This window comes from Microtus pennsylvanicus, chromosome 14 (genome assembly GCF_037038515.1).
Source record: "Microtus pennsylvanicus isolate mMicPen1 chromosome 14, mMicPen1.hap1, whole genome shotgun sequence".
Taxonomy (NCBI): domain Eukaryota; kingdom Metazoa; phylum Chordata; class Mammalia; order Rodentia; family Cricetidae; genus Microtus; species Microtus pennsylvanicus.
Window position 1 is genome coordinate 66,393,302 of NC_134592.1, and position 20,410 is coordinate 66,413,711.

The 20,410-nt window shown below is 39.0% G+C and overlaps 1 protein-coding gene across 4 annotated transcripts in view; it reads right to left on the reverse strand.

The window, feature by feature from the left end:
• Immp2l (inner mitochondrial membrane peptidase subunit 2) overlaps positions 1–20,410 on the reverse strand; it is an 807,887-nt gene that overhangs the window by 197,524 nt on the left and 589,953 nt on the right. For all 4 annotated transcript variants that reach the window (XM_075948078.1, XM_075948081.1, XM_075948082.1 and 1 more), the window contains exon 6: positions 574–676. In XM_075948078.1, coding sequence (XP_075804193.1) covers positions 574–676 — 103 coding nt within the window. The remainder of the gene's footprint in view (positions 1–573; positions 677–20,410) is intronic.

The following is a 20,410-nucleotide window of genomic DNA, read 5'->3' on the forward strand; positions in this document are numbered from 1 at the left end:
CTCTCCACATCATTTAGTTACTTGTCTAAAATTACATGTCTTTGTTCAACCTAATACAAAGGTAGGTGAGTTTCACAACGTTTAAAGGTCTTTGCTTCTCTATAAGGACGTTTGCAACATCTAAAACTTATTAAATTTGGATACATTATTCTGATAATCTGTTTGACATCAATTTCATTGTGAGACGAAGATGGGACCAAAAAAGGTAGCAAGGAAACCCACCTCCTCGGCACTAACTGCTATGATTTCTACTACTTTTGCGTTGAATAAAGGTAAATTGTTGCCTGTATGTCTTCTTACATAGTTTACTGGTTAAACATTAATTGAAAACAGACAGAAGACCTATCTGTGAGGGAATGGAGATCTTCCAACTGGAAAGTCAGACTCTCGTGAAACACACAAACACACACATACACACTTTGATAGCCTAAAGGAATTTCCCCAACATGAACAGTTTCATTACGAAGTCTCTGATCAGTCTTGGCTGACAGAATAGAGTGAACTATTAGGTTACACTCGGCTCTCCACCTTTGAAAGGCAACTTTCTCAGAAACAAGGTACAAGCTGACTCACCGGTCCAAAAGAATTGCTATCAAAACTGTGTCCATGGTGATCGCCTTCAACCCACATGTGACCACGGGGAACTTTGACCAAACGGTTTTTGTGTCCAATGGTTCTGAAAACAAACAGTGAGACCAGTGAGATATGAGCAGGAAGGGAACTTTACAACCTGGATGCAGAATTAGGAAGGAAAGAAGAGCTGTTAGAAAGAGAAGAGTGACTGACCTAGAAATCACACCCAGGTTCCCCCAAAGTAAGCTGTGGTTCAGCTTCTACACTGTCTGTGGGAACCATGAATAACAAGTGTGGCTTTGGGAAACAAAATGGGCAAAGTTAAGTTTTTAAACAGACCAGACAAACAATACATCAGCTGTAGAGTCCATTGACTAAGGTCATCTTGACCTTAATAATGACTTACTGTATAGATTCATAAATAGATAATTTCTTTTTTTATTTGGTAATCATGTTAAAGAGTATGTAATGATTATTTCATACATTTTCTTGAAAAATTTGGAGAAAATTACATTCAATATTGTACAGAGGCTTAGTGTGATTTTGAGATATCTTTGTTACAATTGTTAGCAGATTGTCATGTCAGTTGCTTTTAGATAAACGACATAGGTAATTTTTTCTGTATTTCCTGGATAAGTGAGTAAATACATATGTACTCAATGCTATATGGTTTATATACTGCATTTATTTCAAAAATCCATTTACTGATCAGAAAGATAATTTATTTGATATGTATAAAGGAATTGGAAACATGAAAAGATCTAGAATGAATAAGCAGATGTTTGAAATTAATGACTGTGTCATCTACCAATTTATAATTTGATGGTCTGTTATATAAAGACATTAAATTTACTATCAAAGGTATCTGAGGCCTATCCTAGTTCTAGACCTGGGTGCTTTTACTGTTTGAGCATCTCCCCTCATTTCAGCTATGTTGTTTCACACATATTGGGTGAAGACTATATGAAGGAAGCGGCATTAGTCAAGAGAGGCCTATGTTTACTTATCCAACTCTAATATATATATATATATATATATATATATATATATATATATATATATATATATATATTCTTTACCCAAAAGAATGTCAGTGTATGGATAAAAATATGTACTAAACATGGAGGACTTTACAGTGCCTGTCCCTACTTCTTTTTACTGCTCTTGAGTTTTTAATTTTTCTATAATGTTATAATATGTGTTAAATATTTAAAATGCTTTGTTTTATAATGTTATGCTATTTGTTTATGTGTGTGTGTGTGTGTGTGTGTGTGTGCATTTGTGTCAGAAGATAAGTCACAAAAGTCAGTTCTTTTTTTCTAGGGATCAAACTCAGGGCATCAGGCTTGGTATCAGGTGCCTTTCCCCAATGAGCCATCTTATTAGCCCTGGATTTCTCAAGAAATAAAGAAATGCAGAGAAAATTTAGTGGAAGAAAACTCTTAGAAAAGTTCACACATGGCTTAGTGTTCCTTATACAATAAAGTCACATAGTAAGTGGATTGAGTCTGATTCGAAGGCATTTTTTCATATAAACTTTGAATCTATCCATACAGATTTTTATTTTATTTTATTTTTTTATTTTTTTTAATAAATTTATTTATTTATTAAAGATTTCTGTCTCTTCCCCGCCACAGCCTCCCATTTCCCTCCCCCTCCCCCAATTAAGTCCCCCCCCCAGCCCGAAAAGCAATCAGGGTTCCCTGTCCTGTGGGAGGTCCAAGGAACCCCCACCTCCATCCAGGTCTAGTAAGTTGAGCATCCAAACTGCCTAGGCTCCCACAAAGCCAGTGCATGCAGTAGGATCAGAAACCCATTGCCATTGTTCTTGAGTTCTCATTAGTCCTCATTGTCCGCTATGTTCAGAGAGTCCGGTTTTATCCCAGGCTTTTCCAGACCCAGGCCAGCTGGCCTTGGTGAGTTCCCAGTAGAACATCCCCATTGTCTCAGTGTGTGGGTGCACCCCTTGCGGTCCTGAGTTCCTTGCTCATGCTCTCTCTCCTTCTGCTCCTGATTTGGACCTTGAGATTTCAGTCCGGTGCTCCAATGTGGGTCTCTGTCTCTGTCTCCTTTCATCACCTGCTGAAGGTTAATATTCAGGAGGATGCCTCATAAATAGATAATTTCTACATGTACCCAAAATGAAGAAAATCAATAAAATAACTGTAGTCAAATAGTCTATGGATAACCATGGAATACAGTTCTTCCTTTGTTTAAGAAAAAAAAACCTGTTTAAAGGCAAAGCCCAAACACCAAATACAGTGTTTTGCTACTTAATTTAATTCACACTATACATACTTAAAATATTTAACATGCCTCAATGAAAGGAACATATATTTGTCTTCTTGCATTTATGCTAGTGCTTAACTATTTCAATCTACTTATGAGAATTAAGATTCAAAACTGGGGGCTGGAGGGATGGCTCAGCGGTTAAGAGCATTAGCTGCTCTTCCAGAGGACAGAGGTACAGTTCTCAGCACTCATGGTGACACAGAGCTCTAACTTCAGTTGCAGAGGATCTGACACGTCCCTCTGGCCTCCATGTGCACCAGGCACACATGTTGCTGCATGAGCATGCATGAAGACAAAACATGGCTACATATACAAAGTAAAGATTTGGAGACTCAGCATTAGTGGGCAAGAAAGGAATCTTGACGGTTTCTTGGCATCTATAGATAAAGTATTATTGGAAAACTTTTGCTCAGAACTACATTTTTCTTAAAAACGAACTTTGGACAATTCCGGAGAGGAGCCGTCAATGACAGATGACATACAGCGGTTATTCACATTTTTAACACAGGAAAGGAAGGGGCAGGAGCACATTCTCTCACATTGTTGGTGGTTGTAGGAAACGATTCCAACTTTCTGTTTCCATTCCTTTTCTGGATCTACTCTGGCAATGCTTTATGGTCATGCCTGCTGGCCTTCTACTTAAAAAATCAATTGCTAGGAAATATTAGAAATAAGGACAAATGTTTGTTATAAGGGACGCTCAATCCACACACTTTAATGCTCCCATTCCCAAATGTAACTTACCCAAACAACTAGCAACACAGTGTTGGTAAATAAGTTATAAAACAATTTTTTTTTGAGACAGGGTTTCTCTGTGGCTTTGGAGCCTGTCCCGGAACTAGCTCTGTAGACCAGGCTGGTCTTAAATTCACAGAGATCTGCCTACCTCTGCCTCCCGAGTGCTGGGATTAAAGGCGTGCGCCACCATCACCCGGCTATAAGTTATAAAACAATTAACTAAATATAAGACAGAATTAAAATAAAATTTGATTCAAAGCTTACAAAAATACTTCTTTTGGGAGCAAATAACTTTATATTTCATTTATTTCCTAAAGCACCCTGGAAAACAATAACTTACACAAGCTTCTCAATAGAGGTTTGCTGAATGAATGAGCAAATTAATGAATGAAAATCACTCTGAAAGCCAGCACGTTCAGAAACTGAGGTTGGTGTACTGTTCTGCAGTATGGAATCTCGCTGAGGCTAGTCTGTTAGTGATCAAGCTGCGCACGCACAGAAGAATGCATTAAGAAGGGAGAGTACACATAAATTGGTGCCAGAGAAATTGAAACTATTCATTATCTTGGATGGTTTTTAATTTTCAAGATAATTTCAGTGTTGAATTGCTTTGCTTTAGATCAGTAAGTCATCCATGCAAGAAAGCAATATTATGGCCATTAGAACCCCACGGTAAGTTAATGGTTGCTGTTTGTCTTTAATTACTATAGGGAAGGAGGTTTGCAGCTTTTTAGAGAAAAGCAAAAACAAATTTAACACATCTCACCCTCATACACTTTGCAATAGAAGTGCTCTTCAATTAAAGTCACTCCATTAGTTCTTGACATCATTACTATATGAGCTGGTGTGGAATAACCCATACACACCTCAAATGTCAATGATGAGGAGAACACGTATGGTTAGCTGCACTAAAGGTACCATCTCCTAACATATGCAGACATGTTCACCTTAGTAAGCGTAGTATTTTTGATAAACCATGACTAAAATTAGATTTTTCTTCTAATAATTATTTAACAGTCACAGAGTGTGTTATATGAGACAACATACTATATAATGCATACACACACACACACACACATATTCACTCCAGGTCTTGCGTTGTATCTCCCAAGGATGAGTGCCTGCCCTATGTATTCATATTAACTTATTTTTGTTGTTGCATGGAAGGTTCCTAGGGAAGGAACCAAAATGAGCCTCAAGTCTTGAAGGACTTTCAATTGCTTGGTAGTGACTACCTATGGGGTAGAGAAGGAGTCCAGGGTCAGCAAAAGGCTTGGTAAGCTAGGAACAAACAATTTGTCAAGGTTTGGAAGGGAATGGGCTTATCACATGAATTATCATAAAGTCTCCTGCACATTCATAGTATATAAAAACCATGGGTGTGAAGGCATTTTGAGACCCAAACACATAGACTATTAATTGTAATATATGTATGTGTGTGTGTATAGTAAATATATATAAAGTAAATCCAACACAAAATTACAACAACAACGAAATAGTGGGCCAAACATATTCTTCTAGAAGCTAGAATGATATAAAAGTCAGACTGAACTTTAGGTGCTATAAGAGTCAGGACACTTGTGACAGAAAGCTCCAGTGGCACCAGAGGACCACCGAAGGCTGCAGGCTTCTTTGTGGTGACCATCTTACACAAGGAACTTGCGCTTTCTTTATCCCATTATTTCCTAGCCATTTACAAAGCTTTAATTTTCTTTTTTATGCACACTAAGATTGGACGTGGGCTCATGGAGCTATTGATCTACTGTCTATCTATCCCTGTTAAAGTGTGACCTATAAGAATATGCCTTTCTTATAGAACAGCCTTAGAGCCCAAAAATGCTCAACAAATATTTGCTAAATACATGAATGACAAATGAATTTAGAAGTGATTTTAGATACTGTCACAAAGGCAGTACAATACTATGGAAAGCACAATGATTCTTGAACAGTCTAAAGAAATTTCAACTTAATCCATGATTCTCAAGTAAGCTTTTAAGTTATAGTTAGCTGCCAACTTTACAATAGGAGGAACAGCAACCACCTTAACTAGGTTCAGCTGGAGGCTAGAAATGAGCTGCAAATACAGGGAGGGGAGGTTGCTATCCAGTTTCATCTCTTCAGTTAGGTTATCTTGGTTTGTTTATTTGACATTTTCAGGTGCATAGGATTTTGAACAAGTTGATAAAACTCAAAGAGGCAGTTTCTCATTGAAAACAGTAGGCAAAAGTGCGGGGGTGGGAAGCAAGAGAGAGAGAGAAAGCCTAACTCTAAGGTTACTCAATGGGTAAGAGTAGCCTGTACTGAACACCAAGTAAACATGTTCATTTACTCTCTTAGATGGGAGCCTGTTCTTAAGCAAAGCACCGGTTACGGTTCTGATGCACATTTAGGACCCAGTAAGTGGTAATGATTATTGCCAGTCTCCCTTGGCCCTTTATTTTCCTCCATTTTACAATTCAGAATGTGCTGAGGTTCACTATCAGCATCCGTCTTCAAATTACCGGAGATATGCCTCAATAATTTTTTTCTTGCAGTTGTGCTATGCCTGTGACTATTTTTAATGGTACAGTGACTCTTTTTTCTTTCTTCTTTTTCCCTCTGGGCATATTAAAACTCATGTGTGAAGGGTTAGTCTATTTGTTTCTACATATTCGAACATACAGAGAGTGACAGGTAAAGGTACAATCTACCTATCTGTGGCTTCACCCACCAGTCTCTTGCATATTTCCATGCTGCTATGAGAATACACAGTGGCTTACACTGAAAACGGTCAGGTTTGGAGGCAACAGTGCAAACAGAGGACTCAGGTAAACATGGTGCTGTATGGATGGGGGGAGAGGTGTACTCTATCTCTTCCTCTCATGGAGTGCATCCGACTTTTAAAATAGTAACCCAAAATAGCTTAAAAATATGATGGCAAATTACTGGGCTACTTGCTTTTAGGGCTGCCAAAGAAAGAGCATACTGCTAATAGGATTTCTCTACAGAAGGAATTTTAAATAGCTTTCTGCTGCTGAACACACATAAAAGACAAGATAATCCTTTAGCTGATTTAGCAGGTAAGTGGGGTGTCAGCCCACAAGGTTGTATGTATCTATAGCTTGCAAATAATTCTGGTTTTGACAGTCAGAAATGAGTTCTGTATGGAACTTTAACTACCTGTCTAAAAGAGAAGACGTTTTTAGTACTAGCTTTACCAAGACAAGTTACCTAGGCCTTATAAGTGGGACGAAGAATGATTGCCTCCAATTTGATTTGACCTTGAAAACAAAGCGTTTAAGTCTCTAGATCGTTGAAGTGTCATCAGTTGAATACAAAAGTACAGTCCATGTAATTCTTAGAATTATAAGAAGATAAGTGCTTATTAACTGTTTCTCCCTGTGTCTTTCTCTAGTGCATATGTGCTCTCTTGTCCTCTCTCAGTAATTTGTATTAATAATTCATGATTCATTAGGGATATCATTTTAAGCCATCCTACTGAATTTTCTACATGTACGAAGCAGTGATAACCTGAGAGGCTGACCGCTCACTGAATCCCCAACCCTGAGTTTCTGGTTCCCAGGAGAAGCCGCTCATGAGCAATCCTCCACGGCCTCTGTAGCAGTTCCTGCCTTGAGCCCCACTAACAACTCTGCCTCTACTCCTACCTCCCAATCTCTCCCCACCCCAGCTTTCCTCAATATGGGCTGTCAGGTGGAAGTATAGCCCTTTCCTCCCCAAGGTGTTTTTCATCAGTGTTGTATAATAGCAACAAAAAATCAGACTAATATAGCAAAAAAGAAACAGGAATGTATTCATATTGAAATATATTTTAATTTTTCTGGGTAAAGAATCGAGGAGTAAAATTTGCACATAAAAAATAAAGTTTAATTTTAGAGAAGTGCATTAGTTTATCCTACTGACATGTAAAAGGAAACAAATTATTGTCAGAAATGTTTGCTAAGATTTTTTTAATTGACTGAATGAGATTTATCTTTTTTAGCTAATTAAGAAGCATATAGGAATAAACAAAAACAAGACACAATCTAGTTATTATCAGTAGCCATAATAAAGTGGTGAGCTAATATAACTGAAAAAGTAATATTTTATTGAAAAAAATCTAGCTTATAGAATATAGAATTTGCATAACTTGTACAGCTACTTTGGAAATCAATATGGTGGTTCCTTAGAAAATTGGTAATTGATCTACCACAGGACCCAGCTATCCCCTTTTTCAGAATATACCCAAAGGGTGCCCTACCCTACCAAAAGGACATTTGCTCAACTATGCTCATAGTGGCTTTATTTATAATAGAAACTGGAGACAACCTAGATGTCCCTCGACTGAAGAAGAGATAAAGAAAATGTGATACATTTATGCAATGTAGTATTACTTTGCAGTTAAAAAATGACATCATGAAATTTGCAGGCAAATGGATGAAGCTAGAAAAAAAGTCATCCTGAGTGAGGTAACTTTGTCCTAGAAAGACAATTATGGTATATACTCATTTTAGTGGATATTAGCTGTTAAATAAATGATAATAATGCTACAGTCTATAGACCCAGGGAGGTTAATAACAAGGAAGGCACTTGGGGCATATGTGGATCTCTCTGGGAAGGGGAAATGGAACAGATTTTGCATGTGGACTGGGGCAGGTGGAGATGGGAATAGGAAGAATCATGGGTGGGGGAGGGATGAAGGAAGAGAGTATGGGGAGAGATAACTAGACTTGGAGGTCATTTGTGGGGGGTGATGTGGGCACTTAGCACAGTAGAAACTCCCAGGAGTTTGTGAGAATGTCCTAGCAAGGACTCCTAGTAATAGAAGACACGGAGCATGAACCAGCCACCTTCTATAACCAGGCAACTTCCAGTGATAGAACTGGGACACCAACCTGGCCATAAAAACAACCTTCAACCTAAAGTCTGTCCTGCCTACAAGATGTCCTGGGGCAATGTTGGCACAGAACTTTGGGAGTGGCCAACCAATGGTTGGTCTAATTTGAGGCCCATGCCATGTGAGGGAGCACATGTCTGACACTTCCCGGATAACCAGGAACCATAGGCTGGATAGCCAGAGAACCAAACACAACTGGTCAAGAAAAATAATCAATGAGATAATTTCTATTGATGTTCTCTTATACTCACAGAGTGCCTAGCCCAGTCATCATGAGAGAGGTTTCCTCCAGCAGCTGAAGGGAGTAGATACAGAGGCCCACTGCCGATCGTTTGGAAGAGAAAGAGAGTCCTGAACATCCCCTTGATGTTCAGGAATCCGACAGAAGAGGGGGGGTAGGAATTGTGGGAGCCAGAGGGGATGAAAACACCTAGAGAATGAATGGCTCAGAGAATCAACTAAGTAGGGATCATGGGGATTTATAGAGACCTGCAAGGGGCTTCACTAGGTCCTCTGCTTATATTTTATGGTTGTTGGCTGTTGACAGAGGTTTCTGTCCCACCAAGTCCCACAGCTGTTTAGTCCCAGAGAAACACACAGGTCTACATTAGTTATAAACTGATTATCCTATCCTATTAGCGCAGGCTTCTTATTAACTCTTATAACTTATACTAGCCCATAATTCTTGTCTGTGTTAGCCACATGACTTGGTACCTTTTTTGGCGAGGCAGTCACATCTTGCTTCCTATGCGGCTGGGTCATGACTGCAGACTGACTTTTCCTCTTCCCAGAAGTCTCCTCACCCTGCCTCTACTTCCTACCTGGTTGTCCTGCCTATACTGCCTTACTACTGGCATTTATCTAAAATACAAGTGACGGGGTACATACTATTGTCCCACAGCAGTTGGCTGGGTGTTGGGGGGAACTCCTGACAGTGGGAGAGGGGGTCTGACTCTTTTGTCTGCTCTTAGGATCCTTTTCCTCCTACTGGGTTACCTTGCCCCGTCTTGATGGGAGGTTCTGGGCCTAGTCATATTGTATTTTCTTATGCCCATGTTCAGTTGATATCCCTGTCAGGCCTCTGTTGGAGATGGAGGTGGCATGCAGGGCAGGGGAGAGGGGAGAATGGGAGAAGTGGAGGGAGGAGAAACTGTCGTCAAATGTATTGTGTGCCAGATAATAAATAAAAAATTCTAAAAAGGATAAACAATTTGTATGCTTTTTTAATACACATGATGCTTATGAGAGAAATACATAAAAAGAAGAGACATTTTGATTAATAGTAATGGTATAACAGCAAGTCAGGAAATAGTAGCTATACTAATATCAGACCAAATGAGATCATGTCACTAAGATGAGACCTTACAAAGCTTATTAGTGTCTATTTTATCCTACAAAAGAGTTTGAAGGAGAGAAGTGAGCCTAAAAGCCTTTGATGGATCTGATTAAATTTTGTTTCTTAAGATACCTGATAAGGCAGTTCTAAAATTCTTAAGAACTGTTGGCTATCACAACATGGCAAGCCATTTTAATACTCTGAATACTCATTCTCAACCCCAACTCTAAATTTGGCCTATTGTCTGTTTTGAAAAAAATGCTGATGCAGGTAAGATGCATATGCCTTCCCTTGCCACATGCATTAAATTAAAGTGACACACAAATGAACAGACTGTGAATTTATGTAAATAAGGCAATGATAGTCCAAGGAAGCTGGATTGCCTATTGCTAAAGGTGATTTCATTTCTTTAGATCGCAACTCTACATACCTTAGAAACAATCTAATAACTCCTTTTTGTACAGATAAAGATGTGGAGGTCAGAGACTTTAGGTGGTATTATCAGGAAGTAGGAAGAGAAGCGGGCCTGCTTTTGGTCCCAGCCACCTGGATTGCTTAGACCCCGAAATAATAACACAGAAACTGTATTAATTAACTTGCCCATTACTTCTAGCCTCTTCTTGGCTAACTCTCACATCTTGTTTTAACCAATTTTTAATAATTTGTATGTCGTGGCTTACTGGGAAAGATTCAGCATGTCTGACTCTGGTAACTCCATGGCTGCTCTCTCTCTCTGCCTGCCTTCTTTCTCCCAGCATTCTGTTCTGTCTACTCTGCCTACTTAATTTTCTGCCCTATCAAAAGGCCAAGGCAGTTTCTTTATTCAACCAATGAAAACAACACAAATGCAGAAGGACCTCCTACACCATCATCAGGCTACTTAGAATCAAGGTACAAAAAGCACACTCTAGAATTTGGTTGCTACAGCAATATGTATCAAGACTATTCAAGACTTAACGAAGAGGTCTTAACATCTATTCAGTAGAACAAACGAGAAATATTTTCTTCACAGACACTAGCCTGCTGCTAGGTGATTGGAGCAAACTCATATATGTTTACCATAAAGTTGCAGAGTTAATTTTTTAAATGTAACAGGGATGGCCTTAGTGTAGCTACAAATTATTTTAATAATTAAGGCCCTAGATGCATTTTTCTAAATTTAAATTATCAAAACATAAATAGGACAATTAAAGAACAAACATGACAATTTTCTTTAATATGGAGAATGTTTTCTCATGTTTAGAAGAATCTATGGCTGTCCATGAAAATGACTGCAAATTATTGGTATTAGATTCCATACAGACCCATAAGGTCATTGATAAAGCCTGAGCTTGGATTTTACCAAAATACCCTGGTACCCTGGTGTGTTCATTTTCTTTGGGGTATAGGTCAATATTTACTATGTGAAATTACATAAACAATGTAAATGGTTATAGAAGAAAGGCTATGATTCAGTCTTTTTGACTGACTATAAACAACATCAAAATAATTTAAGCAAGGGACTGAAGAGATGGCTCAGTGATCAACATTGGTGTTAGTATCTGAGTTCCAGTAACCACGTGGAGTTCACAACCATCTATAACTCTAGGTCCAGTGCATCCAGTGCTCTCTTCTGGCCTCTGTAGACACTACATGCAAGTGGTACACATATATACAGATAGGGAAATCACATACACATAGTATAAAAATAAATAAATCTTTAAAAAATTAAATAAAAAAAAAGAAATGACCAGTGAAATATGCACAGAGACAGACTAAGGTTCCATGGCAAAATTCAATAAATTGGAAATGTTTACAAAATTGATTTAGAGAAGAAGAGATCAATAAGTGAAGATCAAGCGATGCTAACTGAACAAATGTTTAAAGGGTTAAATAGTTTTAGGCTATTATAAACAGGAAATGCTTTGTGGATATTTGGATCAAGATATGAAGAGCTGATTCATGTGAACAGAAAAAAAAAAGGTAGTATGAAATTCAGATCCTACTTGTGAAGTTTTTTTTGTTCGAAAGTATTTCAAGGAATAACATCAAAAATGGAAGAGTTTTGTAAATCATTTCCCAGTGAAAACACTTAGTGTGGAAAAGATTAAATAAATGTAAATGCCAATTTTGATGACAATATTATTGATTTTTTTCTCTAAGATGTTCTATATGTTATTTTGTTCAATACTAACTTATCTAGAAGTGTACTGAGTCAAATTTTTACATAGGTCAAAAGTATTATGATCATAATTTCAGGCATCATGTAAACTGGCCAACTAGAAAAGATCATACTACATATTTAAAACTGCATCTAGCTTTTATATATTCAAATTTTGTTTTGCTAAAATGATGAGTGGAGCTATGAAATGTCATAGGTGCAAATAACACAATCAGTTTGCTTATTGGTCAATCGAACCGAATGGGAAGCAGAAACAGAGACACATCTTCCATGCACAACTCGCTAGCAAGCAGCCTTAAATAAAGCGGTAACACACAGCTTTACTTTATAAAATAAAGTTAAAGATTAGATTGCTGCATTTGTTCCCAACATCCCCTCTAGAAGTAATTTCCCAGAGAATTTCATTCATTCATTACTCCATTTCTTGATCATTTCAACATGCTCGATATGAATGTGGGAAAGAAACATTCCAATGTTTCCATTGTAAGAACCAATAATGTTTAAATATTTGAGGAATTATGAACAGCATTCCATCATTTACTCAATCTCTATTATAAAACTGCAAGTATTTTTTATAATGAAAGGAATGCATGCTGTTTTATTTCCTATAAATTTAATGAGCTTTGGGTTACTTAATTAGTTGGAAAAAAGGAATTCCTCACAGCTAAAGATCTCATTGCACAGGAATTCAAAAGCTCTTTTCAGGAATCTGATTTTGAATCAGGAAAAGAATGTGAGACAGGAAAGAAAATAGAAGTCTCCAGGCCAGACAGACCATAACTGAACGCCAGTTCTGGCACCTTCTCAGTGGAGGACCAGGGGTCTTAGCTTCAACCTTCTCATGTATAAAGAAGGGTAATAGGGCGAGTCAGTGCCCAAGCCACATGAGGAGATAATACACACAAGACTTCCAAACTACTGCTGTCAGATGATATGCCAATACATGCAAGATAATATTTTCAGAGCTACAGAAGAAGCCCAGCTATACTTTATCACATACTAATTAAGACACCCAGAAAATTATTCTCTAATTAAATGAATTTAACAAATACATATGAAGTGACCATTAGTAACAAGAATTGTTAGGTTCTAGAGATGCGAACATAAACACGACAAAAGCCTGGTCAAGGCACAATTCATAGATTAAGCAGACAATTCAAACAGATAATATCATTGAAAACAGTAAGAATATGGTCTCAAAGGTGTGGATAGGGAAAGTAGAGAAACGCACAAGAGATATCCTGTTCACCACTATGAACATGGTTTGAATAAGGAAGATATTCAGTACATTACATTCACATTCTAAAAGTCTGAAGCTCCAATGTACATGTAATTACATAAAATGTTAATATCCACAAATCATCAAGGAATATGTATTCAATTTTGGAATAATTGAAGAAGTCAGTACTTTAAAAAATAACAAAGTAGCTGGAGGCCACAATATCTACTAGAGTAGAAGAAATACTTTTTTAAGAGAGAAGAAAAAGCATTTTGTTTCAAAAAATACAGAGATATCCAAGTATTTAAAAATTGTAATTAATAGGTTAACAGTATCTATGGGCAGAAACAAATTGAGAAATTCACATTTTATATATATGTAAAGTGGTACTCCCGTTTTCCAGTAGTCAGAAAGACAGGGATTGCAGCAGTATAGATTACCCTACGATAAGCAACTGGCTCTATTGTTGCAATGGATTGGAGGGAAAGTGCACTGGCTCATTTTGCTGCTGGGTATATATGAAAACTAATGATCTTTGTTGAAAGCAATCTGGCAGAATCCATGCAATTTAAAAAAATCATTTGACTTACAATTTAGTAATTCTACTCCTGGAATCAAATACCACAAACATAACAATATAACAACACAGGGGCTAGAGAGATGGCTCAGCGGTTAAGATGATACAGGGCTATCTCAAAGGACCTGAGCTCTCAGCACCTACAGCAGGTAACATAATTACCCCTAACTCCAGCTCCATGGGATCCAATGCCTTCCTATGACCTCTGTAGTTCCTTTACACACATGGCAATACGCACACGCGCACGCACACACACACACAGTTTTAAAGATATATAAAAACATAGATATAGCAATGTCTTCTCGCTCTGTTTTTGTTTATATGGCATGGCTTATGGTGATACGAAATCTAGGGGCAGAGATGAAAAGAATGGAAGGCTGGCACAGACACTCGTCATGTTAATTACCTCCAGCAGCACACAATAAGGAGATAAGAAAGAAAACTCCAGGGGAATGGTCAAACAGTAATGTGTGCAGACCAGGGAGCTGAGTACAGTAGAAATTCCAAATGACCAGTGAGACTTTTCAAAAAAACATTACTAAATGATAAAAACAGAAAGCCCATGTGATTCTTCCATGTTGGTTGGGGAGGAGTAAAATAAGTTCAGATATTTACATGTGGACTTAGGGAGCGTGGAGTCGCATAAAGAAAACATGGAATACAGAAAAGGTTACATACGTGAGGGGATGGTGTGACCCAAAAGACACGAGAAAAGAAAAAAATGGTAAAGTCAAAAGGAGAAAAAAGCTCTAAATTAAACACTATATTACTGTATTGATGCCTTCAAGTACATATATGGGGAATAACGTAAAAAGAAACCTCACTGAACTGATAAAGGGAATATATTTACATAGATATAAAAATTTTAAAACTAGTAATTTTGATAGGAAATAACTTGAAATAAAGTAGAAATAAACACTATTTTTATAAATTCTAGCAGTATGAAGGCATAAATACAATTTCTTCAGTAATTCCTTTGTTTGGTTATTTCTCTTCTTAGATTGGATGACTCTAAACAACTTTTAGGGGAAGTCACGGGAAAAGGACAAATGGACTCGGAAGACCTTCTTCCCTTCCCAAGGATAATCCTGTTAGATAATGGAGGGCTCCTCCCTGTGAGTTCTCTGGACCACCAAACACAAATGGGATTAAAGATCAGAGCATCTGCATGCCAAGTGGTTTGCTATAAACTGAATTTCCTTAAAGCTTCAGAGCAGATTTTATATTTTATGCCTTGCATATCTTCAAATACTTCCTACCAATTATCTAAGCCACAGTAATTGCTGAGCAATTTTCTCCACTGTCAAAAAATGTGTTCCTGAGTACATATGCATATAGGCATAAATAACCATGTGATGTGTGATACTGAGATTGGAATGTTAAGAACCAGTATTTGCTTTAGTCAGGCTAGCAAGGTAAGTAGATTATATGCTATATCGTGTCGTTGAAACAGCTAAACTTTGTAAATTTATTACTATTTAGTAAATTCCAGCATCACGGAAAGGCACAATGTATTTGTCTGTTTCTAGCACATACATTCACAACTTACTCTTTTTGATTTCTCTTCTTCCTTCCTTTCTTAATTTTGAGCCAGGATTTCATGCTAGCTTGAAACCCACTGTGAACCCCATGCTGGCCTCACACTCATGGCAATCATCCTGTCTTAGTCTCCCAAGCACTGGGATTATGGCATAAAATTCTTACTTTGGTCTATAAGACTAGGCTTGAAGTTAGCCTTGACATTGTTGGTCAGTAAGAACCATCCATATTCTGGAACCAAGTTCTTCCCTGACTTAAATGACTAAGCACTAACCCCACCATCACCACCATGGCGGCATTTTTCCTAGCTTTATGCTACCTCCTCATAAATCCCACCATCATAACTTTGTCTGACTCTGCTACTGAGCGACAGCCATTCTGTGTCCAGCCCCTCACCCCCAGTAAATCTCTTGTGTGAGGTCTGTTTGTGTCGGGTGACTTTGTGGCATTCCTTGGCCCCTGATTGCTGAGGTACTCGTTCACTATGAAACTCTTAAACTCTTTCACACTATGGAGATTTTCAGCCAAATAATATGTAGATGTGGACTCGTGTGTGCATGTAGTACAGACTGAGTAGTATCCTTGGCTTTTGTGAATCAGATGCCCGGGGCATCTACACTGTAGCTCTCACCACCAAAATGGTCTCTAAATACTGTGAAATTTCCCCTTGCGACAGTAAGCTCAGGCTACTCTGGAGCCTACCCCCTGTGTTTTTCTCTGGTATCCTTAGAGGTATAAACATTGGCTTAGTCATTTTTTGAAAATTACATTAGCACTTAAATCACGGAAGGTTTTTGGAATTTGTTCTAAATTCCATCCCTAGCTCTGGGTAGGTACATGGCATCCCAAGTTACCCAAAAGTAGATGGGAGAGATTATTATTATTCATTTTACTAGACAATGTGCCACCGACGCTTCTCGGTGCAGACACTGGCAGCTGCTGCCGTGGCTTCCAGCGCCGCATCATCATAGAGCCTCTGCCACGTGGCCTGCCCACTTCTCGACATTAGCAATCAGAAAAATCTAACATTGCTCTTCTTTCTCCCTGTTCAGACACTTCAGCCCGTGTCAAAGGCAAGCATGCTTTCCTTGAACTCTGTGTCTGCACGTTCTCTGAGACACCCTTTTCTGTGTGGCTGATGTCAGCTCCCACTGCAAATTCTTCTGCATACCTGTCCCGGAGGATAAGATTTGCATCTTGCCTGTCATTTGTTTTTCTCCTGCTCTAACAAAGTTGGCCCAGCACAGAAGGACTAAGGGCCTAAAAACCTCAGACTGACTGAGAAACCTCTGGACAAGAAAGTTGATGTGACTGCAAACACCTGTGGGAGACTCTGATCAGCTCAAGATATTAACCCCACTGCCACCCACCACTTTGAAGCTGCAGAGGAACTGAAGAGAAGATGGACTTCTCAGCCCCAAAGGCTCCCCTTTTCTGCCCTATAAACCCCCTGACCTCATGTGCCATGTAGGAACCGTCTCCACTTGCTTGGGGAAACCAGTGTCCTTCAATTGCTCTGATGAAAGAACAATTCGGATCCTGGTGCTGCTCGGTTGTCTTCGCTTATTTCATCACCTGGATCATTCCTATCCAACAGGCACTTCCGTTCAAATCCGTTTCTAAATCCTTTTATTAACAAGACTAAGAACCCCAACGAGGGACCCCAGTTTCCCATTGGACATCTCTGTCTCACAGGACCTGGGTATCAGCTACAGGGCTAGCTTTTTCGCGCCCCCCACCCCCCACTCTCCTAGCTTCCCCAGCCCCCCAGCCCGCTTTTCAATCTCGCTGGTCCCCAAAGACCACTCTGACTCTTGGCAGGCTCCACTTCTTTTCTCCCTGCAGTGGACCTCCAATAGGGTCGCCTTCCGACCTGGTTTCCGGTCTGTGTTTCTGTTTACATGTCTTTGGCTACTTCAAATCGCTACTCTGCACACTCTATCGCTTGGCACGCTTTGCTCCATAGCTCTAAACTCCTCTTAGTTAGGTCTGTAATCTCTGGTTTACTTTATTTCTTTCTCCCTGTCTAAACACAAATTCGACCAGAGCAAAAATTTAAGAATTTTGTGCACCACTGTCTTCCTAATTCCTAAAGCTGTGCCTGTTGGTATTTTCAGTGGATGCAGTGGATACGCAATAAGTACACATTGAGGACGAATAAGTATGGATTCTGGTAGCAGTTCTCCTTTAAAAACGGTAAGCAATTTGAGGTTGCTATTTCTCTCATTTTATTACAACACAATATCTTAAACTGAAAAGGATTTAAGAAATCTTCAGACAACACAATCGTTTTTGCAGATAAGAAACGCGAGACCTAGTGAAGCTAAACAGGCTGCCAACAGCGATAGACTGAAGTCTGTGAGACTCGAGCTTTCAGAGTGGTAATGATGAGGCACAGATTCTTCTTTGTAGGCGTTTTAGCCTAGCAACACAACTTTATTTGCAATTAAAGTTCCGAAAATGTAGGGATGGACCTAGGTTCAGGCATTGGGTATAAGTACCAAAATTACTGAAGAAAACTAACATGGTGTCTTAACGTTTGGGTAGGAAATGTTAGGCAGCTCAATGGTTGGTTAATGCTGCTTGCTTGACAGAATCTAGAATGACCTGCAGGCCGGGCTTCTGCGCATGCCCATGACTGTGAGCGATTATCTTGACTACTTTAATCGATGAGTTTGGGTAGGAAATGTTAGGCAGCTCAATGGTTGGTTAATGCTGCTTGCTTGACAGAATCTAGAATCACCTGCAGGCCGGGCTTCTGCGCATGCCCATGACTGTGAGCGATTATCTTGACTACTTTAATCGATGAGGGAGGAGTCACTTTAAACGTGGGTGGGAGCAGTCGCTGCGCAGGGAATTCGAGGTTGTTTGTAAGGTGGATGAAGAGCACAGGCAATGTAGTAAGTGTCCTCTTCTAACTGCAGACCTGAGGCGGCCAGCAACTGTAAGCTCCTGCGGCCTTGATTTCCCTGCCATGCCGTAGCAGACTACAACTTGAACTGCTATAATAAAACTGTTCTCTTTTTTATCTTATTTCTTTAGTTCATTCTTTGGGAATTTCATACAATATATTTTTATCATCTTCTTTCCTATGCTCCAACTCCTTCCAAAGCCTTCCCCTCACCCTATCCACCTAACTTCATGTTCTTTTTCTCTCTTAAAAAGGCAAAAACAATAACGAAAGAAAGAAAGGAAGAAAGGAAGAAAGGAAGAAAGAAAGAAAGAAAGAAAGAAAGAAAGAAAGAAAGAAAGAAAGAAAGAAAGAAAGAAAGAAAGATGACACCAGAAAACACGGTCCAGCTTGTGGCTGGCTAACTAGGTCTGAGCACGGGACACAGTCTGCAGTGTGGTCAATGCACCTAGCATCCCACCACGGAAGTGTGATCACTCCCTCTCGAAGCAACTACAATCTGTGAATACCTTCTTGGCTAGGTGTGCAACTTTGTGTCCACTTCCCCTTCTCTCTGAAGCTTTCTAATATATATATGTATATATATGTATATACGTATATATAAACATATATACGTATATACATACATATATACGTATATATATGTATATATGGTCATAATAAAGTGGGGAAGAAAATATTCTAACCAGGCATCACGTGCTATCAAATATAACCCTGATATCAGGAATGGGTCCTATCTCCTTGTGTTCAAAGGAGTCCCATAAAAACCTTGTTGCTGCTGCCAAAATATTTTATGTCAGCGATAGGAGGGGAAACTAAGAGAAGTCCTATGACAGAAAATGTCTTGTACATGTGTGTGTCTGTACATGTGTGTGTACCTGTGTGTGTAAGCTACATGTATAGTTTGTATTTACTTCTGTTCCATAGACTGTCTTTTCACTATGACTGTTTCCTTTGTTATGAAGAAGCTATTTAGTCTAATGCTGTTCCTCTTGTACATTTTTTGGTTTTGAAGTCTGAGATTTTAATATCATGTCCATATTGCCAGCAAAGTCAGTGCCAGAAGACTTCTTTCTTATTTCTCCTTAGTTTTCTTCTTTTTTAGGGACATGGGGATTGCAAGACTTTAATATTCTTTTGAGTTAATTATTATTCATGGTACAACATAAGAGCCTGAATTCATTTCTGTATTCTTGACATGTACATACCCCGGTTTTCCTAATGCCATGCTTTGCAGACACTATCCTTTCCTAACTGAGCATTCTGAGCAATCTTTTCAAAGGTCAGGTTTTTTGCTTTGTTTTGCTTTGCTTCCAATCTCTTCTTAAAGTGTGGTTTCTTTTTTCCCCCAGATGATTTTTCTTCAGTCCTCGTGAACTCGGTTCCTTACACGGGCTTTGGTGGAGGCTGTCGGCAGCACCGACAAGTCTAAATCACCATGAGGCTTTTCGGTCCTCCCAGGCTTCCCGAGATGGAGTGCTGACCACCCGGCTATGATTGGCACAGCTCACACAGTAATGCCACTTGACATCGAGCTTGGGGAGCACGTAAGTGTAGAAGACACTTGCTTCGGAGATGTCCCTGATGGCACTGGCCTCTACAATGTTCTTCGTGATGAAATTTTTAATGACCTTGACCATGGGCACACACAAGGCACAGTTCATACAGCAAACTAAGTGAACATGACAGAGACCCTGTGGGTGTGACCATTGTTTCTTCTTGTTGGGGTCGTATTGGAGTCAAGACACAAAAGAGTCAAAGGGCAGTTCTGTGTATAGATTTGTCTCCAGGGCGTGTCATTTGCTGTTCAGTCCCTATATGTCTATCATTATATCCATGCCATACTCCTTTTTTATTGTAGTTTGACTCTTACTGGATACAAACAAAGTTATCCCCCCGTTATTTCCCCGTTAGCAGTGTGCTGTATACCAGTGGCCAATGAAGGGCACGCAAATCTTCACCTTCAAACCTCCAAAACATCTTTGGTTAAACAGCTATTGGTCATAAAAAGTGAGTCCAAGAGAAGCCTGCATTCCCTCGGAAGCACCAGAAACACATAATTACATAATCTCCGACTCTTCTGATTGGATACCCATTCTAACAAAAGCAGTTCCGTTTCACCCTTATCAAAAACCATTCCACTTAGATAATAAGTGCTTATAATTATATTCTCTCCATGATTGCAAAA